This window comes from Astatotilapia calliptera, chromosome 22 (assembly GCF_900246225.1).
Source record: "Astatotilapia calliptera chromosome 22, fAstCal1.2, whole genome shotgun sequence".
NCBI lineage: Eukaryota > Metazoa > Chordata > Actinopteri > Cichliformes > Cichlidae > Astatotilapia > Astatotilapia calliptera.
The window spans coordinates 3,886,845-3,912,861 of record NC_039322.1 but is presented as its reverse complement, the minus strand read 5'-3'; the positions used below and the strand labels follow the sequence as shown (position 1 = coordinate 3,912,861).

Below are 26,017 nucleotides of genomic sequence, written 5' to 3'. Positions count from 1 at the left end.
CCAGCCTGTTTCTCATTGTTTCAGTCCTGGTCTCTTAGCATGCAGCTGAAATACTGAATACTTGAACCTCTGGGTTGTTTGTTTTAAATAGTCTCCAATAAAGTTACAGCAAATCCTGCAGACAAGTGAACATGATCTGTGGCACCAATTCAACATGATGACACTGAAAACAAGAGAAGGTTCATAGAATTTTGTGGATTACAGCCAAAGGAAAACATGAGATAAATCTACATTTCCAGCTGTATTTGAACATCCATCCGTCTTTCACTTATCCAAGTTTAGGGTTCAGGGAGGCAGGAGTCTATTTCAGCGGCTTGCTGTCTTGTCAGAGGTCAGGAGGTATCAGAATCAGAATCAGAATCAGAATCAGGTACAGTGAGGAAGAGCCTGGACAGGTCACCAGTCTGTCGCAGTCACATTCGAACTTTCAAACTTTCCAAGTGTGACAAAATAAGAAACACGTACTAAATAAGTAGATACCCAGCTTTGGTCTTTTCTGATCATTTCTGGCAGCAGAGGTCGTTTTTATGAAAGCATTTGTCAAGTTTCTGCTGTGCCTATTTCTAACCAGATGAAATGTTCTGTTATTTTTCCTTTATGCGTCAGCACTGATTCTGAATACAAATGTATTAAAACTGCATTTGAACTATGAGAAAAAAGAATATCAGGAATGAATTTGTACCCAATGAACTACAAGGACTACAACATTCATTCAGATGAATTCTGGTGTTAGATATTTGTAGACTATGTTTCAAAAACATAGTTTAATATATTTTATAGAACCTGTAGGCTGTTGTCAGCTGGGCCAAAGACTTCCTGTTCAATGTACGAAGGAATTCAGTTATGCATTTAAAATTTTACACCTTTCAAAGCCTTAATTTGAAATACCGAAGGAAAACAGATGTTGTAAGGGATTTTTAAGGAGCATACAATTCTGCTGGTTCATAGAAAATTATAAATAACAATGCAAAAAAAAAAAAAAAATGTTTAGACCACAGAGAGAAGGGATGAACGCAGGTCTGGAGTCTGTGTGTGTGAGAGTCGAGAGGGACACAGCAAGAAGATCTTGACAGCCTGGTGGACGAAGCTGGATGGAAATTAGCTCCTAAACATTGTCAGATCCTGCCTGGATCTATGCAGTGTTATGATGTAACAAAAAATGCTTAAAGTTATCCAGTAAATGTCAGTATATTAATTAAACCATGTGACAATGCCAATAACCCCTAAACCACTGACAAACAGGAAAGTTGGAAAAGTCACAAAGACGATTAGCACACACATATCTGACAACAAAAGACATAAAATAAAACTATCCTTTAAAAACCAACGCCACACACATTCTTACTGGCTGTCCTTTCTCATACCAAAAATATTTGATATATTTATATACAAATATCTGATTACATGGCTTATAAGTCTTATCTGCAAAGCTGACATATGATTGGTTCCTATAGTATTTTATAGTGAAAAGCTAGAAAAGCCAAATTGAGCAGATGTCATTAAAATGCATCGGCCTTTAGGTAAAGTGGATTCCTCCTGATCTGAACAGATAATAGAGAGTAGAAGAAGTGGATAAAAATCTGAAAAGCACACCTGCATAAATAGGTAATGATGTTATTTATCCAGGGCTGTGAATAACATCCATGTTCTGTGTAATAATCCCAATTTGATTAAAAAACAATAATTGTGTGAACAGCACTAGAGGACCTCCTCAAACTGCATTTCACATATTTGGCTAATTGTGATAATTGCGCTCTTTAAAATCTCAACACCGAGCTACAGCAGTTTCATAACCAACCCCAAAGACATGACATGAATTCATCATGCACTGCACAAGCAGCGTGGCCCTTTAAGAGTCCTATAATGTTTCCTAGCAATGCATCTCTTTGTTAGAGTGCTGTCGTTTCCTTTCTTAGCACATGACTGGTCAGTCACCAAATTGACTACTCTGGGGAGCAATTTAGCCTCTTCGCAATTAGAGAGAGCGAGAGGCAGGTGGAAAATGCCTCAGTGGCAGCGGTGACAGCAGCTCCCAGGGGAAGAGAACACTGGAGGCTGATGGTATGTGATACAAAATGTTCAAACAGAGATGTGTGAGTTTGTCCTTAAAATGAGATGTCTAGCTGTTTGGTTGGATGACAACCACGACTGCAAAGCTGTCGATGTAGAAAAAATAGAAGAAATTATTTTTAAACGCTGGGTCCTTAAACTTTTTAACATATTATTAAAAAGTTCAAGTTTCTTCTACTTTTGTTGTTTGTTTCCGGCTTCTGAGAGGATTTTAGTTCCCATTTGGTACCAATGTAGTATTGAGAAGTCATGTTTGATCAGGATTTGGTTGCATGCAGGTAAGCTAAAGCTAAAATCTAAACAATTTTGTTATTTAGCACCTTTTTTAAATATTTTATGTGCATTTCTAAATAACAACTGTAGACAGAACAGGAAGTCTTAGCCTTAGACCCTTGTTGCAGCTCTGAAATACTGACTGATCAGTTCCCTCATCAATCTTCGTTGTGGGAACACGGGCAATCTCCCTACGAGTCTTGTAAACATTCTTGAACTAGCCTTCCTCAATTCAATCATTTATCGATTCCCTGATAAAGAATCGTGTCTTCTTTTAGCTACCATCTGTTACAGCAGCTACCACCTGTTGAACTCTGATTTTGTCGTGCTGCTGACCCTCATTTGCTAAAGTATAAAGAGGAAAATTCAAAACACAGCAGATGCACAGCAATACTTTTGATAAAGAAAACTGTTTGAAGATGAGGCATCTGTGTGTCAGGTCCCACGTGGCTGCAATGTATTTCCAAGAAATAAACTTTCTTCAAAGCGATGCCGAAAAGGACAGAGATCCAGGAATGTGCACTGTTAGAAATGCTGATGTTGCACCTGAGCTCAAATCCCACAGTAGCATGCATCCAAGGTTCGCCTCCATTCCACTTCCCCTTTGTGTCACTCACAGTGATTCATGCTGACTGAGCAAAGCCAATAAAAACACCTCACACACAAAAGAATGATAACAGGATGTGAATATGAACAGCTTTTGGCACTAAGGGTGGAACAAACTAGAGCAACCCTGGGGAAATTGATTTCATTTTTTCTTGATGTTCTTTTTTTTTTTTTGTATAAATGGCTTTGAGTCTTCAGAGACCCAGATGTTGATTTTCATTTTATAGATTCAGAACAGAGCCACAGATTTTTCTCTGAACCTGCAATTTTGTTTATAATCCTTTGTTTACTTTGCACAGCTGAACCAAAGCTGCAGATTGTTTGTGATCAGCATTTAAACATAAATGAATTAATGAACAAAGCACTAAAAATGGCAGAAAACGAATCCTAATCCCCGAAACAATACATTTTTATCTGTATAGAATTTTACCATCTTAAACTCAGCAAAGACATTTGATGCTGCTTTTTCCAGCGTACACTTTCATGTATACATGAAGAAAGTCTGAGGACAAAATGTGTACACTTAGCTGTTATTACACCAAGTGTCTTGCAGAAGTACCTTTAGGGGGGAAAAGGATCGGTTTAAGAGATCAATTAGACTTGACGACCTCCTCCACCCGATTCCCATCACTCTCGCCCAAAAAAACAGCCTTTGCCTCTCCATGTCCCAGTTCTTATTTGTACTTTTACATTTTGGCTGATGTCTGAACAAAGCAATTTCTTTCTGTGATGGAGGAACTGTATCTCCTATAATTTACTTCTGTCACTCACACGAAGCAGTTACAGTAACTTCAAATGATTTGCTTTTTTCCCAGCAGAGTTCTCTTTCGGTTATTTATATGCTAAATATTGCTGCTGTCCACAGTGTTACAAATAAAACTTAATCCAATCCAAATATTACTGATATCACATTAAATGTGATCCAAAATTGAAGAGACCAGGCCAAATGAACTATATGATCAAGCAGACTTGTTAACAAAAAACACTTGACTTCCTCTTTTAATAATTTCCAATATGCCCAAATCTGTCTTGGAAAAAATGGCTTTTAATCAGTATTGTATAAGGGAAATGATCACATGTTGGTGATTAAAGCTCTTTTTGTGAAGAATGGACGCCATGATCTCCATTTTTGCAGATCATCTGGTCAGTCAGAGTGCTTCTCCCCAGTTTTGGGGATTTTGAATGAAACTTTACACTTTTACTTGAAAAGGTTAGCAAATTATTGTTATTACACAATGACAGCATTAGCATTGATTTGGAAAAAGAAGTCTAGAGAAACTGAAAGCCAAACCGATATAGTTTTCCTGGCCTAAGCTCATGAAGAAAGGGAAGCATTTCTTCAGTGGTTTATAAAGAAATGATCAAAACTTATATTTGTGCTTCTCGTTTGTCACCTCTGTGCTTATGTGTGTTTAAGAGCCAACTAAACGTTATAGAGTGTGTCCACGTTTATGCTATTTATAGTTTTTATGCACACACAAACTTGGAATTGATCATATACACAGTTTTATATATTTGACTGCTTTAGAAGACATTGTAGGTGAAGTATAAAACTGCCCCAGGTCATAATACAATGTTCTTAATGCTATTTCTGCACAGATTGGATAAAGGGGATATTTATTATGCCCCTGAGAGGATTAAAGAATAAAGGAGCTTAATTCCTCACTGCACACCAACATAAAGCCATTGATGTTATAGAGGCACAGGTTAGAATATTAAGGAGTAGCATAAATTGAATTGTTCCCAAATCACAACAAAACTGCCAAAAATCAGCAGAATGAAACACAGATTCTATTTTATGGTCTGTCTTGGTTTGCACGCCTGCTCCTTTCATTTGTTGAGACGATTCTCCATCTTCACTCCGTGGCATTTTCCTCCTCAGCGCAGGTAAAGGAGGAAATTCTGCCTGTCTGTCAGCTCTTTGTAGGGAAGATTTCTCCCAAAGAGCAGCTTTATGCAGCCATGATTAACGTATTTACAGGGAGATAAAGGGAGCGAGGCAGAGAGCCGGGCAGAGGGAGAGAAATCAACTGAACATTCATTGAAACTTGATAAATTAGATTATGGGAGGGAGCCATACGCAGAATGAACATGCGTATTAGCCTTTATTGTGAGGATTTGCGCAGGAAGTGGGGTGAGAGGAAGAAGGGTCAATCGAGTTGAGCTCAGTTTAATTCAGCTGTCAGAGAACATTTGAATTCCTCCACGACTGTTGGCGAAGTGAAACGTGGCACACAATCCCCTCACGCTTGACCCAGATTTATTTTATTTTTTCTTTCAGATTTGATGTTTTAGTCAACACAGCGGAGACTAATCCATGTGGCAGGGCTTTATGGAAAGGTTTTCAGACAAGGTTAATTAACCCACAGGTCGATTAATATTGTAACAGTGAGGATTGGGAATTGGAACCTCCACATTCCAAGTGTATTTTCAAAACAGTGTGTGTGTGCTAGATTTAAAAGACCTCTGCACCCTGGTCACGCACATCTGTCTGCATGTGTGTGTGTGCATGGGAGGGAAAAGCATGATTTCTTCCCCGCTGCCTCCGTCTTTTTGATTACTGCATTAATAGCTAGCACTAAGACTCCCATTACACTGGAGCTCAAAGTGTGTATCACATGAGTGTGCACGTTTTTGATAGTTTGAACAGGAAGAGTAATGTTTGTGTGCATTTCCCCCTTTCATCTCCCATGTGCTGTCGCATCGCTCTGCCCTCGGTGTAGACACCAGGCCATTTCACAGCCCGCTTCAAAGGGCTCCTGTGTCTTGCAGTCACTGTCTCTAATTCCCAATTTCCCTTTTCGATCTCATAACTTTTGCTGCAAATCTTTTCCTAAATCCTTTAAATCTTTTTCTTGCTCCCTTTCCCTATTTCCTGAGCCTGTTCTTAGTGTTCGTGCATATTTTGCATTCATGTGCTTGCGTATTATACCAACTGTATTACAACTTAAGTATACAGGTTTGTTGACTAGCTGTTTGTAAGATGTTCTATAGCATGTCAAATTTACATTGTGGTGATTAAAATCCCTTCTATCCTGCATTACATAAATATACAGATGTGCTCCAAAGTTTACTTGCACTCATCATGGGTGCAGATTTTCTCTAATCCAACATTATAAACACAGGGTCAAATATATACATGTACATCTCAGCGTTCTTAGTTTTCTTGTGTTGTTTTATTTTGTTAGTTCATTATTTATTTTATGGTTCCTAGGTTGTTCAGTTTCGTTTATTAGATTCCCCCGTGTGTCTCTGCCCTCTGTGTCTCCCTGTGTGTCTGTGTTTATATTGGGGTGTGAGTTCTTGTGCCGTGTTTCCCTTCGTGTTACGTTTTCCATCCTTCCTCAGCGCGTCATGTCTGTGCTCTCCCTTGTGTTCCCTCGCTCCCTCGTCTGCCTCTCCTCCACTCCCACATCATGATTCCCATTTTATTGCGAAGGTCCCGCGTTTGCATGTTCATTCTGTTCAGTCCAGCTTCCCCTGTCTTATTATGGTTATTCCTGTCAGCTGTGTTCCAGAGAATACACTAACTAAGAATAGCACAATATACTGTATAGAGGCATATATATACATAAAAGTCACTATTAATAAATAGCTGAAATAGAACATGTGCAAGAAGGGTGTAGCTGTAGCAGTAAACAGTGTGTTAAGTGGATGAGTTGTACAGGGAGCCACAGGCAGGAATGATTTCCTGTGTCGTTCAGTGGTGCTTTTCGGTAATCTCAGTCTTTCACTGAACGTGCTCCTGTGACTGACCAGCATGTCATGGAGTGGGTGAGAGGTGTTATCCAACATTGTCTTTATCTTGGACAACATCCGCCTCTCCGACACCACCTTGAGGGAGTCCAGCTCCATCCCCACAACATTGCTGGCCTTACGAATCAGTTTATCGAGTCTGTTGGCATCTGCGACCCTCAGCCTGCTCCCCCAGCATGCAACAGCATAGAGGATCGCACTGGCCACAACAGACTCATAGAAAATCCTCAGCATTTTCTGGCAGATGTTGAAGGACCTCAGTCGCCTCAAAAAATAGAGACGACTCTGGCCCTTCCTGTAAAGTGCTGTGGTGTTTTTAGCCCAGTCCAGTTTATTGTCAATGTGTACTCCAAGGTATTTATAGTCCTCCACAATGTCAACACTGACCCCCTGAATTGAAACAGGGGTCAAGTGTTTCCTGGTCTTCCTGAAGTCCATGATCAGTTCCTTGGTCTTTGCCCCGTTGAGCTGCAGATGATTCTGCTCACACCACGTGACAAAGGAGTCGACCACAGCCCGGTACTCTGTCTCATCATCCCTGCTGATGCATCCAACCACCGCAGAGTCATCAGAAAACTTCTGAAGATGGCATGTCTCTGTGCAGTGGCTGAAGTCTGTGGTGTAGAGGGTGAAGAGGAAGGGGGAGAGGACAGTCCCCTGTGGTGCCCCTGTGTTGCTGATCACCTTGTCAGACACACACTGTGGGAGACGTACATATTGTGGTCTTCCTGTCAGGTAATCAACAATCCAGGACACCAGAGAAGCATCCACCTGCATCGCTGCTAACTTATCACCCAGGAGGGTCGGCCTGATGGTGTTGAAAGCACTGGAAAAGTCAAAAAACATGACCCTCACAGTGCTTGCCGGCTGGTCCAGATGGGTGTAGACACGATTGAGCAGGTAGATGATGGCGTCCTCTGTTCCGAGACGAGGCTGATAAGCGAACTGAAGGGGATCCAGGTGTGGTCTTACTATGGGTCGCAGCTGGTCCAGGATGAGCCTTTCCAGGGTCTTCATGATGTGGGAGGTCAATGCCACGGGCCTGTAATCCTGGGGGCCACTGGGACGTGGCGTCTTTGGTATGGAGTCGGTGCAGAAAGTTATGTAGCCTGTGATACACTCAGTAAGCCCATTGATGTCCTTGGCGTGAGGCTCACAGAGTGTTTCCCAGTCGGTCACCTCGAAACAGCCCTGTAGTTCTGCTAAGGCCTCCTCTGACCACCTCCTAATGCTCCTCATGGTCACAGGTTACCTCCTCACAATTGGCACATAGCGGGGGGTGAGGTGAATCAGGTTATGATCTGACCTACCAAGTGGGGGAAGGGAGGAGGAGCTGTATGCATCCTTGACGTTAGCATACAGTAGGTCTAAAATTTTCTCTCCCCTGGTGGGACAGTCCACATATTGTCTGAATGTTGGTAGTGTATTGTCCAGTGATACATGGTTGAAGTCACCCGAGATCACAATAAAGGCACTCGGGTGCTGAGTCTGTAGCCGAGCTATGGCAGAGTGGATAGTGTCACATGCAGCTGTGGGGTTAGCAGAGGGAGGAACATAAACAGCCACCAAGATGACATGAGAGAATTCCCTGGGTAAACAATACGGCCTGAGTCCAACAGCACACAGTTCAGTGTCAGGGCAACAAATCCTTTCTTTGATTGTTATGTTGGCAGGGTTACACCACCGGTTGTTAACTAAAACAGCAAGCCCACCTCCTTTCCGCTTACCGCTAGCGATGCTCTCCCTGTCCGCCCGAACAGTGTGGAAGCCTTCCACCGAAGCATTCTCGTCGGGAATGTCCTGGTGCATCCATGATTCAGTGAAACACATCAGGCTACACTCTCGGTATTCCCTCTGACTCCGTACCAGTGCTGAGAGCTCGTCGATTTTATTCGATAACGATCACACATTTCCCATTACAATAGACGGCAGACACGGTTTATACCTCTTCTGCGGGTCTGGCCAGTGAGCCGGCCGACATCAGGGCGATCAGCTGGTCTCTGGAGTAAACAGTCCGTGTCGCGGTCCCGTTCCTTGATAAAAGTAATAGTTCCACGGCCACCAGAAGAACAAAAACTCTCTCAATCCACATGATTGAGTGAAAGATAATAAACAGATGAAAATACAAGTCAGAAAATAAAGAATACGTAAGAAAACAGAGCTAAACGAAGAGTAAAAGCAGGAGTAACTGTAACAGGCTGCATGCTGGTTGGCGCATGCGCACTGAATTTAGGTCAGCATCTCCCTGAGTCCTCTGTCGTGTCCTCCCTCATGCTATGTGTTCCCTTGTGTGCCTCTCAGTGGCGTTTAGTTTTTATTTTCCCTGCCTAGTTTAGTTTTGTATCATTTCCTTGAGTCAGCAAATAAAGCTACGTTTTGAGGTTATTCCCGTGTGTTGTGAGTCCTGCATTTTGGGTCCAAACTCCTGCCTGCCATACAGCGATTCATGACAGTACCAGCTGTCAAGCATGGAGGTGGTTGCATCATTATCTGGGGCTGTTTTGATATCAGTGGCTCCACAAAGAGAATGGAATAATGATGAAATAGGACTACTTCTGCATGCTTTAAGTTTAAATCAACAGCTAGACTAGACTTGGACAGAGCTGAGTGTTCTAGGAAGACAGTGATCCCAAACACACATCTCAACTGGTTTTGGAATGGGTAAAATGGGCTAACCAAAACCTAGTCTCAACCCTATAGGACTAAGCTTTGAAGTTGGGTAAAGTACATGCTAGGAAACTCTATCAATTCTGCCAAGAAGTGTGCTCAAATAGTCGGAATTATGCAACAAGATTATAGATGGCTACCAAATACATTTAACCAAATCAAGTGGGGTGCATGTATATATCTGAAGCAATATGTATACCTTTACACCTGTGTGGATTAGAGAAAATCCTAAATAAATTCAAACTTTGTAACCAATCGTTGTTTTCTAAAGTGCTAAAAGTTATATGCTGTATTTCAAAAAGTCCAAAATTACCATGACATCCATGTCCATGGTGTCTATGTAAACATCTGACCACAGCTGTATATTTATTTCTTTGGTTTGCTAACTCCAATCAGTCTCATCTGTCATTCCTATTTTAACAATATACAAACAAAGCTTCGCTTGCTCCTCTCATTTCTCTCTTCCACGCTATATTTCATCATCTCCTAACTCTATATTTTAGTTGTAACAATACACTCCTCCATTCCTCTCATCTCCTGTCTCTTCGCCTCTTCAGCTTTCCTTCTCTTGCCTCTTTCTTCCCTTGGGGGATCAAACACCTTGCTCTCATAACAAAGGGGTGGTAATCCTCTCTATATATTTTTTTCTCTTACTTTCCATTTTACACTCTTCTTTTTAAATCCTTCTTCCTAATTGTCTTTTTCCTTCTCTCATGATTCTTCCCCTTTCTACTATCTTCCTCACTTCCCCTTTCCCCGTTTTCGTCCCTGCTGTATGGCACTCTTCACTGAACCTTAAACCTCTTATTTTTCTTGTCTTTTCCCCACATTCCCTTCATTTTAATCTTCTTTTTCTCCCCTTACCCTTTCTCTTCCAGATGAGATTGATATGTTGGAGCGTCTCTGGTTGTCGGGCATCTGCCACAATGATAAGATTGAGGTATGATGTTTTACAACTTTTCTCCATTAACCTGATGAATATATATCCTCTTCAGCTATTTCAAAATGAGCTTCGCGTCAGTCCTCTTCATCAAACACCAAACCAGGGAATCACTGGTGTTTATTTATTTATTGTTGTTTATTTATTCCTCTTGGCAGAAAAGTATGTATGACAAAAATGGCTAAAATCACAGGACTAACTCAATCTCTCATAACTACTAGATGTGACCTCCTAAAAAGGCAGGAACCTTACCTTATTCAAAAACAGTCATTTCAATATAGTCGCCATGCTCTGCTTTCAGTGCTTCTGCAATCTTTAGTTTGCTTCTGTTCTGATTATGTTCACATGCACATAAATGTGCACTGTCAAAATGGCTTCAACTTGAATTTAATTTGGGGAAACAGGACAGGAAAGTGGTTCAGTTAGTGAGCGAACATTGTGTTGATGTGGAAAGAAAAAATGTCTCCACTGCTCCTCTTGGTTTTACAAGGGTTGAGATCATTTATATGGGATTTTTTCCCTAACATGCCCCAAAATGTTCCTATTCTTATCCCAATCAGTGTGTGGTAGTGGGACCACATTATGTTCCCTCAGTTTACCCCTATTTTGTGCCACATGCTGAGCCCGCCTCTAGATATAGCCCATCACTCGTATTTCCTCCAGGTGGTACAGGGTCTGCATGGCTTTCTTTCATGCCTCATAATGAGAAAGCAGAACTCAGTGTGGGAAGTTTGACCCTAAGACATTAAGAATAAAACCATGTTGTGTTTATCTTTTGATGGGCAGATTTGTAGAACTTTTTAGCCCTCAGATGAGATATTGTTGTCACCCTACCGGGCGGACAGCATGGACATTCGGGAATGAGGCAACGGAGGAGTGTCAAATTGATAGGATAGGTGTATCTGCTAAAAAGCTTGAACAAGTTTGAATCACAGTGACCTAAACCCAAAGGTCAGAGGTCAAGTTTTCAAAAAGATCGTATAAATGCAATAACTCAAGAATGCTGCATTTAGGGATTTTCCAATTGATAGCATATAATCTCTAAAAACCTCTGGTGAGTTTGAATCTCAGTGACTTCAACTTCAAGGTCAAGATCAGAGATCGAGGTTTTTTAAAGATTTTGTGAATAACTTGAAAACAAGTTGACGTACTGTAGGATTTTGAAACCAACACTATAGGCGAGTCTACCAGGAGACTGAGGGGTAGCACTGGCTGTTGTCAGTATTTTTGGTTCTTGTTGGTAATAAATACACTTTCCTGTCCTCCCATAACCTTTCCCCTTTCTCTCCTTGTCTGTCAGGTGATGAGCAGTAAACTGGACATTGACAACATGGCGGGGGTCTTTTATATGCTGCTGGTGGCAATGGGCCTCAGCCTCTTGGTGTTTGCCTGGGAGCATCTGGTGTATTGGAAACTACGGCACTGTGTTAAGCGATCGGGCGGGATGGACTTTCTCCTGGCTCTCAGCAGGGTAAGAGGGAAGACTCATTCAACAACAATAGTAATCAAACTGCTATCAGGCACATAAAAACTCTTGGATATTTAAATGTAAAATCATAGAAATTATGTAGAAGTAATAGAACATAGTCGGGATATTTTCTCTAAAGATACTAGTTATTGTGTAATTTCAATGAATACTTATCATTAATTGACAGATGTGTACCTTACATGCCCAATACAGAGCATTAAGTAAAGTTTGATTGATACACTATGCAAAATAACACAGTACTGTGCAGAAGTCTTGAGTCACCCCTTAATGGAAATAAGTGCAGCAATTTATGCAAACATAACTGATAATGTAGTATACAAGTCAAAAACAGTTTTTGTAGCCTAACCACTGAAAATCAGTATTTATGATTACCCTCGTTTTTCAACACAGCCTGAACCCTTAAGCAAGCTTTTTCCCCCTTTCTCTGTTAAGATGACCCCACACTGTTTTAATATTAATTTTGAGGTCTGAGTTCTGGAGAGACCAAACTGTGACCAATGGTGTTCCATTGTGTGCTTTTCTATCCAAGTATGAATCATTGGAAGTGTGTTTGGAATCATTGTCATGCTTTCAAATGAAGCTGTTGTCAATCTGAGGGTTTTCAGATACTGTTGCATGGTGGATAGATATCTAATGGTACTTTTTTGGATTCACTGACAAGATCCAAAACCACTGACTGAAATGAAGCTCCAAACCATGACAGAGCCAGTCACTGTGTTTTACAGATGCCTGTAGACACTCACTGTTATACATCCTTAGGTCCCGTGTCAGTGTTAGCTGGATTATTTCTTGAGAAAATAACAGATTCAGTTTAGGCCTGTTACGTCTTTTGTCTTCTATTTGTCTAGATCAACAGTCTCAAAGAACATACAGCACATGATACGCCAAGTTTCAGCTGATAGTTCTTTACAAATCAACTTCTTGGTACAATAATACTATTTTATGCTAAACATAACACTGGCTCATGTTTGAATGATGTGCTTTTTTGTTTAAATGGTTTAGTGTTAAGTGAATAAAGCAAAAAAGAAGAAGATAAAACCCTTAATGAGTGAAAAGGCAGCCAATATTGAAAGTCTAGCATACTAAGGGTTGGCTCAAGACTTTCACACAGCAGGATTAAATCTTTCTTCACTCAGGGAACGATTTGCTTGTTGCACTGATAGTTATTCACTGTTGAACTTTTCCTAATTGGTCACTCTCACTCATCTCAAAGTTGAGAATAGTTTTTTAGGACCCGCCCCCCTTTGTGCTGTCAGTAATGTTTTTTCAACTGTAATTACCTGGATTCAGCTTAACTTTTAGGAGACTTTTTAGGAGACTGATGAAAATGTTCCACACTGCAGTGCAGGACGTACCAGAATATATTGTGGTAAACCATGTGTTTTTCATATGCTCAGACTGACTACTTATTTTTGCTTTGGAGTCGATGCCAGATGAAAAGATTTCAGTGAAGGACTTGCTCACTCTTTTGCTACTTTGAAATAATATGCATGAATTTAAAACCAAAGATGCCTAACGATGGTTTGGATAAGTATAGTTTATCCCTGCCAGATGTAAAGAAAATGCTCAAAAGTACCAGTAAGAAGTGAGAAATAAGCACATGAATGTTTTCATTCATTTTGAGCCACAGTGAAGCAGCTGATCTCACTGATTTGTGCACTCTCACATGAGAAGGGAGAACTAATCAGTGCAATTTGTTAAAAATTCACAAAAGTGTGCTCAAGGAGAACTGGTAAATGATTTCTGCAGGCCTTGTGTTGTGACAGACTCAAAGGTGAAGACATATTTGCTAATCTACTGTTCTTTTTTTTTTTTTGGCACAAACAACACAATGAATATCCATCAGTGCTTACAGCCTTGAGGTTCACTCAAAAGAGATAGAAGGTTAATAGACTGTTTTCAGACACAATCAAGATGTGGACTGTGCAGAATTGGATACCAATATCAGGACTTTTTTTCTTGCACTCAGCAGGGACAAGAGCAGACAGCCAAAAACGGGAACATCAGCAATCTTTATCCTTGGCATTGTTCCAGGGTTAACCCAAAGGTCCAGGGCAGAGTGATCACTTAGCTGTTGCACGTCTATTTTCTTTTACTGCCAGTACAGTTTTTGCAAGTTCAGCTTGGGGTCATGGAAATACTTTGTGCATATGTTGCAGTGAAAAACAGAAGAAAGAAGAAAGTGATGAGAGAAGAAATGACTAGAAAGATGAGAACTGGGAGTAAACAGGAGGTATCAAAAGGGATGAAAAGGGGATGGATGGTGTAGTGGGAGGGAGGAAGTGAGGAGAAGTGGAAAGGTAAGGGAGGGGAACTTTGAGATAAGAAAAGAGTTGGCTGAGGAGACAGCTGGAGGTTTGGATGGTGGAGGTAGTGGAGCATAACAGGAGTTGGACGGGGATGCCGGAAGGAGGTGGAGGAGGAAAAGAAAACACAGGGACAGATAGGAGGAGGAATGACAGAGGTGAGGTGGAGGGGAGGGTGAGACTGTTGAAGTGTGAAGCAGGCTTCATCGAGCACTACAGAGATATTTTTATTTGTCAGAAGATGCTGTGATGCCTGATGTGTACCTGTGGCTGTAACTGTAATACCACCATGTTGGAAGGAAAACAAAAGATTGATTTATTAGCTCCTCCTGTGACACAATGCAGCAGAAATGGCTAATTTACACAGATGGGAACACTGGGGTGTTTATTTCTGACATTTGGGATCCATCATACTGTATGAGTAGACTACTCAAGTGCCACTAGAGTCTGAGTCTACTAAGTATTGCTTTTCCACTGCATAGTACGCATTCTTCTACAATAGATTTAGTGACGCAAATGTAGATTTGTAGGTCTGTGATACAACAGAATAGAACTTATTTGGAAAGCGTCATAAAAGGAAGGTCGAGATTTGATCATTGCATTGCACTGATTATGCACACCTGACTTTAAGGAATTTAACCTAAGTAAATTCAATGTTTAGCTTTTTTACGCTTTGATATAGTGAAATGTATCCATGTGGACTGTTTTAGTGATTTGCCTGATTTTGGTGAGATCTGCTGATGCGAGATGTCTCCTTTGTGTTTAGTATAATGGAACTAAAAAGCCCCGGCCTTGTGGTACCAGAAAAAAATAATAATGAAAGGAAAAACTCAGCAGCACTGTTTCTTTCCAGAAGTCATGACTCAGACACAAAAACACCCACAAATCTTCTTGTTGCAGATTTTGTAGGAACTATTTTCTTCTTCGTCTCCATCCACCAGCCAAAGTAAGTGTGCAGATAGCTAGCAGTTGAGCTAAGCTTAAGGGGACCCCAGTAATAAAGGAGTATAATCTGGCAGAAAGAAATACTTTAGATTAAATGTTTTTTTATAAACTAGAGGGAAAAGACTGTTCCTTTAATGTGCACGTACCACACACACATTAACTGTGGTTAAGTGTACTGCCTGGAGTGATCATTTAGGAGGCATGACACATAATGATCCAACTGCTTACTGAATTCAGCAGATAATTGTCTCACATAGACACAGTCATATATTACATGGAATTTGTACTGGGGATATGGAAGGGTAAAGATGCTTCCGTATCTGTTTTAAGTGATTCCTGACATTTTTATTCTCTCTGTTACTCTGTTAGCTATGTCAGGTAATATGTGTGTACAAGTGCATCTGTTGGTTCTGTGTGTAATGATACAAGAACCAAGTGTGATTTTCTGTATGCACTTATATTTGTTTTTACCATCTTGGTGAAAATCTATTGTGTTCTTTGCAATCTTTGATATCCATGCACGTATTCCCTGTTGGGCTTGCTGTCAGATCCTTTGGAGTGCACGTTAACCTTCCTTCATACATTCAGAACGTTTCAGGATTTTAGAAAACTCTAGTCTCTAGATCTCTAGACCTTAAGAATAAAAATATCACTTAGATGTAGAAGGCCCAGTTAGCTTCTACCTCCTGTGCTATATCCAATGCTTGCTGCAAAGTCTTTGCAGCTGGCCTGCTTTAACCCAGTCAGAGACTCCCAAGTTTCAATTTCACAGTGTACTGCGCCCCATGCTCTGGGGACTGCGATAGCACTTCTGCCACTAGGTTTGCTGATTCATGGGTCCAGAAGGGCCATTATTACAGTCCCTCCATCAGATCTGGGTTCGGGTGAGGAGCGGAGATTCACAGGAAGTTCCACACATTTTATCATTGAGATCTGGCAGATATTGGTAGATCATATAAATCATTCTCACATGTGAGGAATAATGGAGTTGTTTTTTTTTTTTCCTTTCTTTCTTTGATTTACATAGCTATTTAGTAGTGCTAATGGATTACCATCTGTCTACAGTAAGCTGTAACAACACAAAGGCAGGAGAGAAAGAGCATCCAGACACAGCAGAGATGGAGTTGCTCACCTAAGACAAAGTTAGAATTGATTACTCCTGTTTGGGATTTAGAATTGCAAAAGTTTTAAAATGTTTAAAAATGTTATGATGCGCCAATAATTTACCCATCAGTCTGACTCACCCGTGTCATGTGTTATTCATAAGTTTTGCTGAAAGGTTGCTGAAGAGATGGAAAATACTTGACTGGTGATTTTAAAGTGCTCTCTCCAGTTTGGAGTAGTTCATTAAAACCAAGTAAGAACAATCTTTATTCTTTTTTTTCTGCTCAAATGACAGAAAATAACAACAGCAGTACATTTGAAAGTGAGCCTTTCTGTCCTGATATTTTCTAGCCAGAATGGAAGGTAGTCCAAAATATTTAATATGAGAAAAAAATATCAAGATTTAATTTTATATCCATGTTTAAGTATAAGTATAAGTACAAAAAAAATCTTTCTTTTTTGTTTTCTGGACAGTTTTTTTTACAATAACATGGCAGAAAAATTGAAATCTACACAAAGTTTTAGAAGCAGAATTGTTTTTGTTGCCACTGAAATCTCCTCTAGTTAAGATCAAAGAAAATATTTTAATCTTAATTTGTGCATTGGGAAAATAAGCAGTGTGAACACATGAAGCTTGTGTTTAGTTTCAGTTAAGTAACCAAACTGGCAGCTGGAAAGAAGAGCGGTTCAGTTAAATGAAGCTTCAGTCACCATTTGTTTTATTGCTCAGTGACAAAATAGTTTTTGTTGCTTCTGCTCTCCCCTTTGTTTTGACTCCTCTCCAGAAGCTGGATACTACTTGCACATAGCGCTCTCTTCAATTGATTTTCACAGTGCTTTTGGAGAAAACATAGTCCTGTTCCAACTGAGTGACACTTTGTTTGCTGAAAGCTTTGTTTGGTTTCATAGTGGGAAAATTGACAATCCCAGAAGCCTGGTAAACTCAGTCCAAAGTTGTGTTTGTTTTTTTCCCCAAAACTCATTAATATTTAATGGGCAGTACTCTTTGACTACTCTCTTCAGATGAGATATGACCGCGCAGAAAACAATAGGTAGTTGGAAACCACCTACAGCAAATTCCCACCATTCTGAGAGAAAGGAAAATTAGTTATTTACAGAATAGAATCCATTTGTTTTGAACCTGCTAAGCTACGGAGTCTGTGTTCTCAGTCTGAATAATATTCTGGTAAAAAGTTACAATGCAGGCAATTTTAACTCATGCTCTGTGAGGTATCTGTAGCAGCTGCCTGAAAGAGACTTTCTTTATAACACTATGCAGTATCTCATTAACACTATTATTCTATTTTTATGGTCTGTAACGATACATTTACCATCAACAGAAGTGTGTTTATAAAAATGTGTCTCTCACACTTGTCGAATGTACAAAAACACATTGTTTAGTGTCAGTTGAAAATGGGTTGAAGAATGGATCTTGATTTTTAGAATGCTAGTAAAGGTTGAACTCATGGTCCTGCTGTACTGTATTTCATCCATACACAGTCTTCTGTGGATAGCTTTCACATGGTTTGTAAAGATATCAGATCAAAGCTGCTCTGTGGGTTTCCTTTTCAAAATTGGGGATGTCAGGCTCTCTGTGTCTCTCTGTCTCTGACACATAGACACACAGTTCTTTCTTATCATACTTGACAGCCTGCTCGTCTAATTACAATCTCTCTGTTATCTCTCCACCCAGGGGATGTACAGTTGCTGCCAGTTTGAGGATGAGACAACACCGGGAGGGAGCAAAAGCTCTTTGCCCCAGTACCACACCGTGACCAACATGCCTAGTGCACCCCAACAACACCTTGTTACAGCCACAGTAAACAACACAACTGCCATTGCCATGGTGCAGCAGCAACAACCGCAGAAGCACCACCAACAGCAACCAGGGCAGACCTATACCACTATGTTGCCTGGGTCTCCGCCAACTGCTGGACACTCAGCAATGGCTCTTGGTCCCTCAACTAGTCCCTTACTAGAGGGCCCCATGCCTTGCTCCACTTTCTTGCCTCGACATGACCGCAGACTGGCTGTGGTTGATCGCTGGAACAGGCCAAAGCCAGAAAAGGTTGTGAGCACAGGCAGTTCTGGAGGCGTTGGTGTTGGAGGGATAGCTGGTGGGATCACTGAACTACAGGCCCAGCAGCAGTATCAACAAAACCTTGGGCAGCACTGGAGCCTGCAAGGAGGAGTTGCAGGTGGAGCAGTGGGAGTAGGTGACACAGGGCTAGATGAATATAAGCGCTACTATGGTCCTATTGATCCAGAGGGGCTAGGATCTAACTCGGACCAACAGGCAGGGGGCCCCCAGCAGACTCCCAAAGCCAATTCTCGAGGCCCCAAGGCCTCAGGTATGCCAAGGCTACCTCCTAAAGGCTCCCAACAAGGCCCGGGGCACCTAATCTCCAAGCCTCCTCCACCAATCCCATCTTCTCCACGAAGGCCTCCCTTCTGGCGACGAGGCAGCTTAGCTCAGACAAGAAGAAAAGGCTCAGGAGGTCCCCTGTATGAGAACATCCTCCCTCTGGGGAGGCGAGGAGGTGGGCGATATGGAGCAAGTGATGGAGGTGGAAGAAGAGGACGTCGTCCCCCTCCACCTCCACCTCTTCCTGCCCCTCTTTCTTCTCCAACACACACCCCTACCACTCCCTCGTCCCCATGCCATTTCTACTCGTCTTGTTCCAGTGCCTCGTCTTCTTCCTCTTCTTCCACATCATCCTCATCCTCTTCTTCATCCTCAGTGTCACTTTCTCGTTCAAACTCACCTTCTTCTTGCTCAAGTGACAGCTCCTACAACTCCTCGCTTAGTTTTCGGTATCGAGCAGGTGATCGGGATTTTATCGTAGATGATGAATATGACTCAGATCTCCTTACAGAGGAGTCCAGCCTCCTTCTTGGGAGGAAGAAAATTCGATCACGCCGAATGTCATCGCGCTCACTGCCGTGCAGCCCGCCACCTCCACCAGTACCACCACGCAAACCACGGCCCCAAAGAGATTATGGTAGAGAGAGGACTGGCAGCCAACTGGCCCAGTTACAGGAGTGGTGGGCATCATGGGGTGACAGAGACCGAGGGAGAAGTGGAGCAACAAGCCGAGGAGAAGGAGGAGTGGGTAGAGAGGAGAAGAGACACCACAAAGAGAGGGAGCGTGAAAAAAAGAGAAGGAAGAAAGGTCGAAAGAAAAAGAAGAGGGAGGAGAGAGAGAGAGAAAGGGAGCGAAAGCGGCGCAAAGCAAAGAAAAAGAGGAAGAAAGATGATAAGATGAGGAAGAGAGACCGGAAAAGGTCAGAGCAGGAAGGAGGGGATCCTGAAAAAAGAGAGGAACTCAAATCAGGAACACCAGACTTCCCATCTTACCCAGCACTGAGGCGAGAGTCCTTTCGGAAAAAAAGTGAGAGCTCAGTGAGAAGTTACGGATGGAACATCCCAGGTGAAGATGAGCGAAAAGAAAGAGAAGAGAAAACCAGGGATGATGGGGAAGACAGCAGAGGAAAGGAAAGACACCACCGGCGAAGAAACAGCAAGCACTATCACAGCTCGAGCAGCAAGCCTTCTACATCAGTCAAGTTCTGGGGAGGGGGCAACCCATCCTCTGATGCCATTCCATCTGCCTTCCTGCCCTTGTTGCCTGCCTCTTCTAAAAGGAGGAAGAGTAAAAGTTCAGACAGGGATGCTCTAGGAGTAGAAGGAGAGAGGAGGCCATTGTTGGGACGGAATGAAAGAGTGGAGGTGCACTCCAAGGAGGGGCTGTCCTTCCATGAGTGGGAATCTGAAGTGGATGATGAAGAAGAAGATTCGGAGCGTGACAGGAGGAAAACAGAGCATGTGAAGAGGCGTGGAGGAGGAAGGACAATGTCTGATGATGAGCGTGAACGTGATAAGGTAGTCGGGATATATTCTGATGATGACGGTTCTTCAGGGGAGTTTGGGAAATTTGAGAGGTACTGGGAAGATCACGAAGGTAGAGCAGTGGGAGGGATTGGAGGGGGAGGTTGGTTTTTCAGTACCTATCCTTCCCGGGAAAAAGCTGGCAGCATCAACAGCAGAGATGACCTGTTCCTGGAGCGAGGAGAGAGGTGGGGAACAGCGGAGAGTGGCTGGGGATCAGGGGGAGGTGGAGGTGGGGGAGGAGAGCGAGGGTGGGGATCAGGTTCGCACTGGCCCCCACCTCCTCTCACGCCACCTCCTCCTCGACGATACTGGTCAGTGGACAAGCTCCACATACAGGATGAGAAGAGGAGTAAGCGCAAATCAAAGGATAAGGGAAGAGGGCACGCTGCTTGTTCCTCCTGTCACTCCCCGAGACACCACCCACACTCCCATTCCTCCAAATGGGCTCGCGTAACTTCACGAAGCCAGGAAGAGCTTTACCACCACTGCCAGAGCTTTAGTGGTCCCATGAAGTCGAAACATGACTCTTCATCTTCGTCCAAACCCGATCGGTCACAGAATCCATCAAAATCTGGCAGCCAGTCAAACCTCAGTATCCAGCAGCGCACACAGAGAACAGACAGGGATCGAGATCGAGGAAGACAGGCTTCCCCTCCTCCAACACTTATCCCTAACATGCCACCTCCGCTCCCTGCCCTTCCAGCTCCACCCTCCTCATCTCTTTCTATACATGTTCCTCCACCTACTCCTTCCTCTTCTGTATCTTCTCCTTCTGTGGTCTCATCAACACCAGGGGCACCCCAAGCCTCGTCCATGGCTTCGGCAAGTGCCAAACTGCAGTACCAGAGATTGCGCTCTGTACCCCAGCCCCAGAGATTTCCTCAGTCCCCTCATTTACCCCTCAAAACCAAGAGCCTTTGCTCCCGAAGGGGCTCTGCCCATTTCTCCAGTGTGGAGAGTGAGGTCTGAAGTTCAACAAGGTATCAAAAGTCATAAGAGAGAGCCCTTCGAGGCTAAAGCAGTTGAACTGGATTTGAATCTGCCCAGCAGCAAACATGCTGCCAAGCCAAGTCAGTACAGCATACGCACTGAGCCCTTTCCTAAAGTTCTGCACAAATAAACAAACCAGAAAGCCAAACAAACCCAATGGGGTAGGTCAAAGGAAAACATGAGCAATCTCTTGTTACTTCCTTTTATTCCTCTCAGTATGTGAAAGACTACAACCACAGTAACAACTTGCATTCTGAAGTAAGTTAACCAAGACACCGAAAGCAAATCAAACATCAAAAGTGGTACAAACGAAGGAGAATCCTTTGCTCTAGAAAGTAAAGGGCTTTGGATGTTGAAGCAGAGCAGTAGTTTGTATTCATAGGATTCTTAATGCTTACTGAGGGCTCAGGAACTTTGTAGTACTGTATACCTGCTGCTCTCAGAAGCCTTTAAAACAGAACACTTTCTTGCTTTTTGTTTTTGTGTTGTTTTTTTTCTTACACAAATCGCTTATCCCTTATTTCCCTATTTTTCGTTGTCCTTAACAAACTGTTTACACCCCCGCAGAACTGTGACGCCCGTTTGAGGCACCTTTGTTGTGTATGATCAATACCTTCTTGCTTAGAAGAAGAGGAGGGTGGTAACCACCTTGTCTTTTCCGGTGTCCGCTGTTTTTCTTTAGTTTACACCACTGCCCCCTTTCCCCAACGTATTCTATCCCCTTTATTTTTATTGTTTTGTTCTATTCTTTCAATGTGTTTTCCTATTCCTTTCCCGCCTTATTCACATGTCTACCTTGTCATCTCTCCTGTCATCTCCTCTCCCGTCCTCCCCTCTTGGCTCTTCTCCTTGATGTGATTATTCTGTGTGTCTGTGCTTTTCTGTGTTTGTATTTTTGACAACAGGGTAAGTCAACTGTGACTGATATTCTACTGGCTTAATGAAAAGCTGAGTGCCAAACTTAAGTAGAGCTCAACATCAATCTGTACAACGTTAGCAGCTGTGTTTCCTTTTATCTTGCGGAGTATTCCATCATCTCCAAAATATGCACACATGCTAACACTCACACACACACACATACACGGACGCACACACACTCACATAAAGCTACATCCAATGACATGTGCAGCCTAAAAAGTCACTTCATCCAATCCTGGTTTTGAGCAATATCTTGTTCACCCTCTGTTCATGTCACAGCTTTATTCTTTAAAAAACCTTTACTTCTGTGTTGTAGTTGTTGTTGTTATTGATGGTGTTCTATATATCAAGACACGTATTAAATCAAATACAATGTAAGCACTGTGCCATACTACTCAAGCTTGGGTGCAAATGAAACATTCTCTCAACTACCTAACTGCGACAATGGAGTGTCTGTTTCCTCCCTGTATTTGACTGAATGTAAAGTCAGCCTCTAAACAAGTGTGCTGCAACAACAATTAAGACACTTTAAGAAGGAAATTGTAGCATCTCTGACAGTTTAGTGACAGAGCTCAGTTCCTGCTGACATAAACAACGCTGTACTAACCTGGTAAGGTAAGCTACTGAAAAAGCGAAGCTGCAATGGGTTATGGGTTAGAAATTACTTGATTTTTGTTTGCTTGTGTTAAACTTAGCAATCCAGGTTTTGCGTGGCATGATGGATCAGTCTAATACTTTACATGGGGCTACACGGATTGTTAGGCAAAGATGCAGGGAAATAAATACTTATAGCCTTATGCTAATTGCTCCTGCCATATGTTTTGTGTAAATTATGAAGTTTTAGTCAACATGTGTGGACAGGACGGTCAGGCAAGGATTCTATTGGAGCAAAATTAGACCTTGTACGAGTGCCGTTTTGATGTCAAAGAGATTATGGCTGTGTTGTTATGATAGCAGGGTTTGAGAAAGTGTTGGGTTTAAGTGTATAGAAGACACAGTAGAACCTCCTGTGATATTGTTTTTTTTGTTTGTTTTTAAGTATTTCTCACCTTGTAAATGTGTAACCAAGAGCTATAGCTTTTTAATCCATTACCGAGCTGACACCAGCAGTTACACTCCGATGTCAAGCACTTAGCAAGAGTAGTCTGTTAGAACCATCAACATTAGAATTCAGCATCAGGACACTGGACATCAGCGGAGTACAATTAAATAGGCAAGACCCGCCGGCACAATGCTGTTTGTGTTTTCATTTGGTCAAGGTGACTGAGCCAGCTTTCCCATTCGTCTGGTCAGCTCATGTCGTTTGCCTCTAACTGCATCTGAGCCATAATTTACTTCAGCTGAAGAAAACAAAAAAAGAACTTGTGTTTTTAACATGAACTTGCTGTGTAGAGTTTGTCTGACTTTCTTTTAACTAAAAATCTAGATATATATATTATATATATATATATTTGTGGCGGTGGGTAGCGTTAGATAAAATTGTTGTTTAGCATCTTAATATTTGGGGATATTGTTTCTCATTTCCACTTCATTATAATAAAAAAAAGTATATAATTACTTTGTGTTAATAATCTTCACAGACCACAGGGAAGTTCCTTACACCAGATTATAGATTTCCATTCTTCAAACGTGAGACTGTATTACATCAAGTTATAGAGTTCAGTACTTATTACAATCAGCAGCAACAACATAACTGAAGTGAAAGCTGGAAAAGCATGAAGTGTAATATGTTTCTGTGCATTCACATCGCAAGCAATTCATGTTTGTTGCCAAAAATCACACTCAATACTTTAATCTTGTTTGGCGAGCACGCTTTCACTCCCAGCTCGTTTGATCAGAACTCTTTGAATGCATCATACTTGAATGCCCTGGCTATCCTTTAGCACAGGGGTGTCCAACTCCATTCCTGTCCTGCAGCTTTTAGACGCACCCTTGTTCCGACACACCTGAATCAAATGAAAGGCTTGTTATCAGGCCTTTGCCAAATGTGATGGCTGAAGAGGTAATCCATCCATTTGATTCAGCTGTGTTGGAGCAGGGATGCATCTAAAAGCTGCAGGACAGTAGCTCTCGAAGACTGGAGTTGGACACCCCTGCTTTAGCGTAACTGTTCAGCCTGCAGGGTTAGCTTTGTCATCATGCATGCATATTTTGATCCAAACCATGATCTGTTCCCAAAAGCCAAATGATTTTTGTGCCTAAATGATGAATGACAAACCAAAAACCAGTCAGTTAAAAAATAAAATTAGTTCACAAAACTCTAACACTGTATATGAAGCTCAGACAACTGGTCAAATGTCTGTTGATTGGTATCACCACTACCCTTTCTGCATGTCTTTTTTAGACTCTGTCACTTTTTCGAAAATGTTCGCACTCGGTGTTCAGTTTTGCCAGTGCAGTTGTGTAAATAGCACTGGTATTATTGATGCTAGGAATAAGAACATTAATTTGAGTGCAGAAGCCTTGTTGCTACACTCCTACACTAAAGTACTAGCTCAGTAACACAGCAGCTGCTAGCGGTGTGAATACAAAGCTTGGGTGTTTCATTAGAAAAATGAGCCACCGGCCTTTCCTTCTTTCCCCTTTCCTCTTTGTCCTCATGTCGATCCATTGCATCAGTGCGTGTCTGCCGCTGTAAAGCTGGTCTGTTTTTTAAAAGAAGAAGAGTATCTGTGGATATATTTATTTCATCAAAAAAGCATATCTAAATATATATATGACACTATATTTCAAGATTAAAATCTATGTTATATAAGTTTGTCTACTAAATTTACGGTATTATCTCAATGAGTGTGTCTTTTTTGTCCGTTTGTCCGTCTCTCCTTGTCTTGAAACTCCTGCACCGCTCCTTAGCGCCCAGTGAAAACAGAGACCAGTATGTAACTGTGTTTTTGCTCACTTAAGACCAACCATCCACCTCCATTAGCTATGTACTGTAGCTAACATTTAAGGGTTCATCAAAGTGACAACATGGAGGGGTGCGTGAGTGTCTTACGACCGTGTCACTGTAGCAGTGGTGGCATGTGTTTGATTACCCAGAGGGGCCTTTATTTTTGGTTTGGGCTACAGATTAATGACTAATTAAACCTTTTATGGATACAGCAGCTTTTACCACAACTCTCACTTGTGTAGGCGGGGGTCACATTCTTGACCCTGTTTTGGGTTCTCCAGACCCATGACTTTATACCTTAGTGTAGAGTGAGGTGACCTCTTTAAAAAAAAACAATGTAGCGAGCAGCACAGGCTTCTTTTTTTTCTCCTTTGCTCTTTTGCATCTCTTAGTAGCTGTATTGCTATACGAACCATGCACAGCTACCCCTGCCAACCAACCTATATGGTAAATACTGTATAAGGACTTTGATATCCATACATAGTGTGTTGTATCTGCCAAGCTGCTGTGCTATAAAACAAAACAAAAAAAAAAAAGGAAAAAAATAGTTACACACAACAAACACAAAGTTTCTTTCTTAATTTTACAAAACTGGGGAAGCTAATACGACACATGTCAGGGGCAGAGCCAAATCTGCTAGTGTGGTTTCCACTAAGGCCAAAAATGGTCGAACCAGGGCTTTACTTTGATCATCATATTTTCAGACAACATAAACGATATCGCCACTTTTTGCCAACAAGAAAGTAAAGGCTCCAAATGTAGAACATCTTATACTTTTACATGTTTAAGATGCATTCAATGTATAGTATTCCTCTATGGACACTGATATATTCATATTCCAAAGTGTGTTTAAGTGTATTTAAAGCTTCTAACATTTATTGCATTTATTGTTCCTGAGCCCTGGCAAGCCCAGTTTTAGCCTGCAGTGGAAGGATGTCCACAACTTCTGCCTGTATGCCTCTGAACAATGTCTCAAGGCCTTGTAATAATACTGCTGTTTTGAGTGACTGTATGGGTTGATGGCTGGTGGTGCTGCACTTTATTGTCAGCACCTCACACACACGCAAAGACATGTGTACACACACAAACACAGACACACACCACACACACGCACAGATGTGGTTAGATGTTGCCATCCCTCTGCTTCAGCCACATCTACCACCAGTGGGGA

General features: G+C 41.9%; 1 protein-coding gene across 2 annotated transcripts in view; it reads left to right on the top strand.

Moving 5' to 3' along the window:
• The window catches only part of grin2da (glutamate receptor, ionotropic, N-methyl D-aspartate 2D, a), a 249,319-nt gene extending 225,427 nt beyond the window's left edge, over positions 1–23,892 (top strand). For both annotated transcript variants that reach the window (XM_026156009.1, XM_026156011.1), the window contains 3 exons: positions 10,251–10,312; positions 11,613–11,783; positions 17,850–23,892. In XM_026156009.1, coding sequence (XP_026011794.1) covers positions 10,251–10,312; positions 11,613–11,783; positions 17,850–21,017 — 3,401 coding nt within the window. In that variant the 3' untranslated portion in view covers positions 21,018–23,892. The remainder of the gene's footprint in view (positions 1–10,250; positions 10,313–11,612; positions 11,784–17,849) is intronic.
• Positions 23,893–26,017: the final 2,125 nt, after the last annotated feature.